This window comes from Etheostoma spectabile, chromosome 23 (genome assembly GCF_008692095.1).
Source record: "Etheostoma spectabile isolate EspeVRDwgs_2016 chromosome 23, UIUC_Espe_1.0, whole genome shotgun sequence".
NCBI lineage: Eukaryota > Metazoa > Chordata > Actinopteri > Perciformes > Percidae > Etheostoma > Etheostoma spectabile.
In genome coordinates this window covers 16860787-16867366 of record NC_045755.1, presented here as the reverse complement: position 1 = coordinate 16867366, position 6580 = coordinate 16860787, and the positions used below count along the sequence as shown (strand labels likewise).

Genomic DNA, 6580 nt, shown 5'->3' with positions numbered 1-6580 from the left:
CTCTGGGTGGGCAAAGCAGAGAAAGGGGAGGTAACCTTGCCCCTTATGACCTCATAATTCCAGATCGGTCCATCTGAGCTTTCACTTTCTCAAAGGCAGAGCAAGATTCCCAGGGCTCGGTTTACACCTATCACCATTTCTAGCCACTGGTGGACCTTTGACAGGCTGGAGGAACGCATATTAATGTTAAAAAAAACAACTCATAAAGTGACATTTTCATGCCATGGGACCTTTAAGACTCATCACTCCCAGCTGAGTCACCATTCTGCCTTGTTAGATATTTACTGGAACATGTTAACATCCATTAGAATTGAGTGGTAGGCCTACTTGTTTCAGGGGGAAACTGAACACGATTTGGCTTATTTGTGATTTTACAGTGTGAGGGTTTCACTAAATACATAAAACACAGGACAGGACATGGCGGTGACTAAAGAGTGTCCAATCATATTTCAGCATATCACATTTAAACAAATAATCACTGATTGGCATCCCTGGTATTTTCTTTCTTATGAACTTTTTCTTACCACTCGAATTCTTTCCACAAATGAGGTGCTGGTACGGCTGCAGCAGACCCCAGATCTCCGAGTCATTGTTGATGGCTTGCTCCAGTGACTCCAGCGTAAACTTGGGGGTCCCGTTGTCCCTCTCCACCAGCGCGCTGCGCAGGACGCGGCTGAACACCTCTCTGAACAGACTCTCCATGCAGGCGGTGAGGTATATGGCAGCGTGCTCGTGGATCCTGAGGGCCACGCGACTATCCACCATCCACCTGAAGAACTTCCCCACGGAGAATACCAGCCCGCAGCGCACCGACTTGCCTCGGCTGAACTTGTCCCCGGTGCTCATGTTGTAGAGGGACAGGGCGCTGAGTGCCGCCGTGATGCAGTTGACAGAGATGGTCCATGAGAGCACCACCTTGATGGCGCTCTGGATCTCATACTTGGTGCACTTGGCGTAGCGCAGGCTGAGCCGCTGCGCTTCCCGGGCCACCCTCACCAACGCGCGGCTGATGAGAGCCGACAGCCGGGCTAGGACCTCCGGTGGCGGGTTGCCCACCATCAGCTCCTCGTCTTTCCTCAGTGCGCCCTCCACCTCGCCGAGGCTCCATGGCACGTCCTCCAGCTCGGGCAGCTTGGCGCACTGACCCGAGCACTCCAGTATCTCCGTGTCCTCCGCCAGGACGGTGTTGACTGTGTCCAAACTGTTCTGTCTGCTGTGCATTGATTCGGTCAGATGCCAGCAGTTGCCCCCATGCACGATGGACTGATGCGTGTCGGAGCAGCACAGCGACACGCTGGACGACCTGACCGAGTCCGCAGCTCCACCATAACCAGAATCAAGCGTTAAATCCTCCAGCGTCCTCACGACGGTCTTACCCTTGCCTGCCATAACTGCACCGCATACTGTTGGGTATGCTTGGTCCCTCAGTTAAAAGCCACAAAACTCGTTTTCCTGCTTTTTCTCAGCCGCTATCCGATGACTTAATTGTATTTCCCAGGTTAAAGAGTGAAACGACCGACGGGAGCCTGCACTTTCATACTTCTCTGAGTGGCTGTACGTCTTCGATATCCTCTTGACCATAACTTCATGCGCGTAACGTGAGAGCGCACAAACCCTCCGCGCTCACTGCAACAAGCGCAGCACGGGGAGGACTCTGATGGAGAGGTGGAGCCTGGAGCAACGCGGGCGGAAACAGGCCAATCCGCATCTCCATCAGCTTTGACTGACACAGACAACCTGTCTGCCACCTTCAAGCAGAGGCTACCTGGCGCTGGTGAAACATCACTGCAGAATCTGAGACATAGACGTAAGCTGCTGTGCCAACCAATCTGTATTTGTACTCGTGTGCAGTTGCAGTGAAGCGATCGGATGAGAGGTGGATTCCCACTGAGAAAACACATGGTGGAAATGTGAATGCTCTGTTTATGGGGTGACAAAAATATGGACCAATGACACATAACAGCAGGCCTCTCCTGCATAAACACATTTGTACTTTACTCCATGAAAATGGATTTCACTGTTAAAGACAATGAATGGTTGGGACACAGACATAAACAGTGCTTAATATTTCATAGGTCAAAGGTTATGCACTTTTACCTTTGTTACATCATTCATAGCAGCTCTGTTGGGATAAGTTAGGCTATCTGTCTAGAATTCAAGTAGAAATAACATCAATGAAAAATACATTTTAAGAACAATATTGCCAGGTGCCTTTTGGATTATTTTTTCCATCTTGAATGTGCACTTTCTCCCATTGTTCTCAGCTAATAGCCTAATAATAATGTCCCGTTTCCCTTAAATGTATTAGGACATCTGTAACATCTCTGAATGAACCTCTGTTGTGAAAAGTGTCATTTTTCTGAATGGAAAAAATATGAAATACACATAGGGCCTGCAGTGAACATCTGTTTTTGCTGTCCACCACTGGTGATAATTCAACTGAAAGTGCTTCTGGTTTCAGGTTTAGCATCATTTTATTGTGGTGTTATTGAACAATTTATTCTCCATAATACAACTGAGACTGACATTCTGAGAGGAACAGTTGGTGAAACGATGATTCATCCATTCTGTTGGGCTTCTCCTTGTACCAACCATCTGTCCACGCTGCCTGGCATGCCAGAGGCCCTTTCATATTTTCTTAGCATGACACCGCAGTACCCATGCCAAAGAACTCATCAAGTTTAGAGAAATGATGGGGTGGCCATTAAGTCACCCAGTAATTCCTGCACCGGCCCGGGTTAGAGTCCAACCTGTTGCCCTTTGCTGCGTGTCGTCCCCCATCTCTCTCCCCCTTTCACGTCTATACACTGTCTCTACACAATAAAGGGAAAAGCCCCCCAAAAAAATAGTCTTTAAAAAAAAAATGTTTAGAGAAATGACGCCCACTCTTGCAGAGTGATTGACAGGGAGAAATGTAAACACAAATCATACCAGTGTCTTAGTGTCATTGTTTGGCTGACAACCGATAAACAACAGCATTACCACACTGCATGATTTATGTTTTAGAGCAAAGTATCTCTGTTTACCCTCCACGGGGAAACACATTGGATAAGACTTTTTTTTTTAAATATGACCGACGAGTTTGGGAAGATTTTCTTTGACTGAATATTAAATTATTCACCTGCCAACATAAGACTGAGCATGATACTGTAGGTGATGAGATATCATTCTTACATGAACTCCATGGAGAAAACAATGAAATTGTAAATACAATTAAATGATAATAATGCATTTTGCATAAAGAACTCTTCCTATAAGAGTTACTATGTATGAAGATGCGGCCCTCAGAACATGCCCTCCTCCACTCCGTGACATCTAGTCAGTTAGTCTCCAGCCGTCTGCCATGAGTTCTTGATGCAATGCAGCATATCTTGCTGACTAACTCAGGTGAGAGTGGTGGAGGTGGGCAGCTGTCAGCTGCTTCTCTACATGCACTGTGCTCAGTTTGTCCTCACGTATTAAGCCCTGGTTGCCTGGTAACAGCAAAAGGATCATGAATTTCCCAGCAAGATGATAGATTGTTAGTATTTTTGCCAGCAGAATGAGGCACGCTTCCTTAGTCATGCTGCACAGTCAAGTTTTTGGATTTAGTAATTTATTAAATAATGTGGTTTTTTAAGTGATTGGTGTGATTTTTTTTTGCTTGTGTTATCTCTAAAAAAATGTCATACTCTGTATATTTTATTCTTAAGTGGCTGAACATTTGGTACTAAGGACTTCTATCTAATTTTGATAATTTTTCAATATAACACTAATGATTATAATTCTATGCTTATTACCATAATACCACGGTTCTGTAAAAATACTGGCTCACAAAGTGTAAAAGAAAAAAGAAAAAAAGTGCAGCATCCACCATAAGAATTCCTTATAATCATGGATGTCTGACATTAAGTTATCATCTGACATCGAAGGAGGGCGATAGTGGCATGATGTTATACTGCCACCCAGTGGCCAAAAGACGGTACTACACCCACAGTCTAAAGGCTGCATGTATGCCCATAGCCTTATTACAAAAACATTTATGTAAGAGAATATTGTGACGCATTTCTTATTGAAGACATTGAAAAACATCAACAAAAAAAAAACAAGATTGAAAGTGGTACATACAAACTGCTACTACTTTTAATAAAAAGGATCATAATATAATTTAACTTACATACACTTCAATAGATAAGGATACTTATTGCAAGCATTTCAATTAACAGTGTTTTATAAATCACAAAATGGCATTAAGAGAAGACTTGTAAGAAACACAAGGATTTATAAGAAAATGTACTTTTCTTAATAAATAAGAAACGATAAATAAGATACAAAGTTCGAAGTACAAATTGAATAAAAGGCAGTGGCAAACAGAAAGGTTTTGAGCCTCGATTTACTGCATAAGGTTGAACAGCTCAGTTAAAATGCAAACTTAGGCTATCATATTCACCTAATCAGGGGCCAACTTCTGAACATAGAGGGCTATTTGCTCTGTGGAGGTAGGTTTTAAAATATATATTTTTTCATTATTATAATTTTTTATTATCACAGTTTTTAACTAACCCCGATACTGATTTCCGTCTGCAAGTGGGGCAAATTCAACGGTTTGATATAAAGTGCGTCAGCGTTCTGACGACACACGGACAGACACGTACACCCACCCGTGACCGCCCGTGACCGCCGCCCATGCCTGACTTCATGTGCTGATCCGGGTTATTTTATGCTTAACAAGCCAGTTGGCTCTACAGGCTGGCGGTTTGTTTAAAGTCTTACGTTTTTACACAAACAGTAAATCTTCTAAGTGTATTTGCACATATTATACAACTATTCATATGTTTATTCTTATTGTTATTAATTAATGTTATTAACTTATTATACTTGTAGTACAATGGGGCGGCTGTGGCTCAGTGGTGGAGCGGTTGCCTGCCAATCGGAAGGTTGGGGGTTCAATCCCTGGCCCTGCAGTCTCATGTTGAAGTGTCCTTGGGCAAGACACTGACACTGGTATAAGGGGCCTATAAGGTAGCCTCGGCCGCAGTGTATGAATGATGAATGTTTCCTGTATGAGTCGTTAAGACTAGAAAAGCGCTATATAAATACAGCACATTTACATTTAACAATAAAATACCGGAGGATCATCAGTCTAAACTTGCAGGTTATTATGACCACAAGTATGTTAACGTTTCATGCAATCTGTCTCGCCTTTCATAGGACATTTGGAAAGGAGAATACGCACGCTGCAGAAACGTGACCATGCTGGGAAAACGCCCACAGCGGGCTGGACCAATCACAAAGCTCATAGCTTGTGCACGTCCTTGTGTTGGCGGAGTTACGGCTGTGGGTGAAACGGCGAGGAGATTGAACGACTGTTCGTGGACGTGGACGAAAATTGACTTAAAACATCCGATTTACAGTAAAGAAGACGACTCACACGGAACAGAAAAAGGATTTTTAACAGCTCTGTGTATGTTCAGTTTGCCTTACGGCGAAGATTTGGACATTATCGCAGAAACGGTTTTTACATAACCAGCTTTACCCTGTAACGTGTATTCACGGTGGGGAGCAGTCAGATCTTGCAACGGTATCTTCTGCTCGTTTTCAGCAACTACCTTCAAATACAGACTAGCTAATTACTCTGTTACTTAAGTATACGTAGATACTGTTTCTAGGGTGCAGGCCTGTAATAGCGTTTTTGTAAATGTGTAATTCTACAAGCTTTTTTTTTCATTATTCGGAAAAATAAGTTATACAACACAAAACGAGGTTACTGCACGTCAGCGAATCGGGTCCTAAAGCCCGCCGGGTTGCTTGTCACATTGCCGGTCTCGTGCCCAAATGGTTCATCGGCCAACGGTTTTTAAATTCTTCGACATAATGGAAAAACTTCTGTTAGAGCAAGGTTAATTGCAAACTTGGACTGCATCATTGAAAACAACGAGTTGTATGCTAAAATAGCATACAAGCTAGAATAGCATACAAGCTACAATAGCAAACAAGCTAATATAGCATACAAGCTAATATAGCACACGCACTTAAGAAATTTGGATTCCCAGTGACCTAGTTTCCTCTTTCTTGGATACCATTTGAACAGTGAATCAGAGCAAGCGTGGAGTGAGCACAAAAAGACAGTTTTTTAAATACAAAAAGGGAAAAAAGGACTCATCCAGTTGAGTAATGGTCATTAATACGATCCACTGGTTCAGGAAGGGCTTGCGTCTCCACGACAACCCGGCGCTTAAGGAATCTCTGCTGGGAGCGGATACTGTCCGCTGCGTGTACATCCTCGACCCCTGGTTCGCGGGATCTTCCAACGTCGGGATCAACAGGTGGAGGTGAGCAAAACAAGCCAGGCATTAAAAAATGGGCCACCATACACACAGCTCCTCACGGTGATCCATGCACATCTGGATAGACCACTATACTATATTTATTTTTTATAATAAAATCCCTAGTACTCATTACTCTCATCGCATGCTTCTTTTGCTGTTAAATTGTATGCACTGGGCATTTTAGCATTTCATATTCAAAAATGGTTTTGTTGTGTGCTAATATCCGATGAGTATAGTCATTCATGTGTTTTTTTTTTTAGTAATTTCTGGGC

General features: G+C 43.3%; 2 protein-coding genes across 3 annotated transcripts in view; one reads left to right on the top strand and one right to left on the bottom strand.

Annotated features, from left to right (window-relative positions):
• Positions 1–1868, bottom strand: part of btbd11a (BTB (POZ) domain containing 11a) — a 172761-nt gene extending 170893 nt beyond the window's left edge. For both annotated transcript variants that reach the window (XM_032505608.1, XM_032505609.1), the window contains exon 1: positions 525–1868. In XM_032505608.1, coding sequence (XP_032361499.1) covers positions 525–1389 — 865 coding nt within the window. In that variant the 5' untranslated portion in view covers positions 1390–1868. The remainder of the gene's footprint in view (positions 1–524) is intronic.
• Positions 1869–5291: 3423 nt separating this feature from the next.
• cry1a (cryptochrome circadian regulator 1a) overlaps positions 5292–6580 on the top strand; it is a 19686-nt gene continuing 18397 nt past the window's right edge. The window contains exon 1 of the mRNA XM_032505636.1: positions 5292–6311. Coding sequence (XP_032361527.1) covers positions 6154–6311 — 158 coding nt within the window. The 5' untranslated portion in view covers positions 5292–6153. The remainder of the gene's footprint in view (positions 6312–6580) is intronic.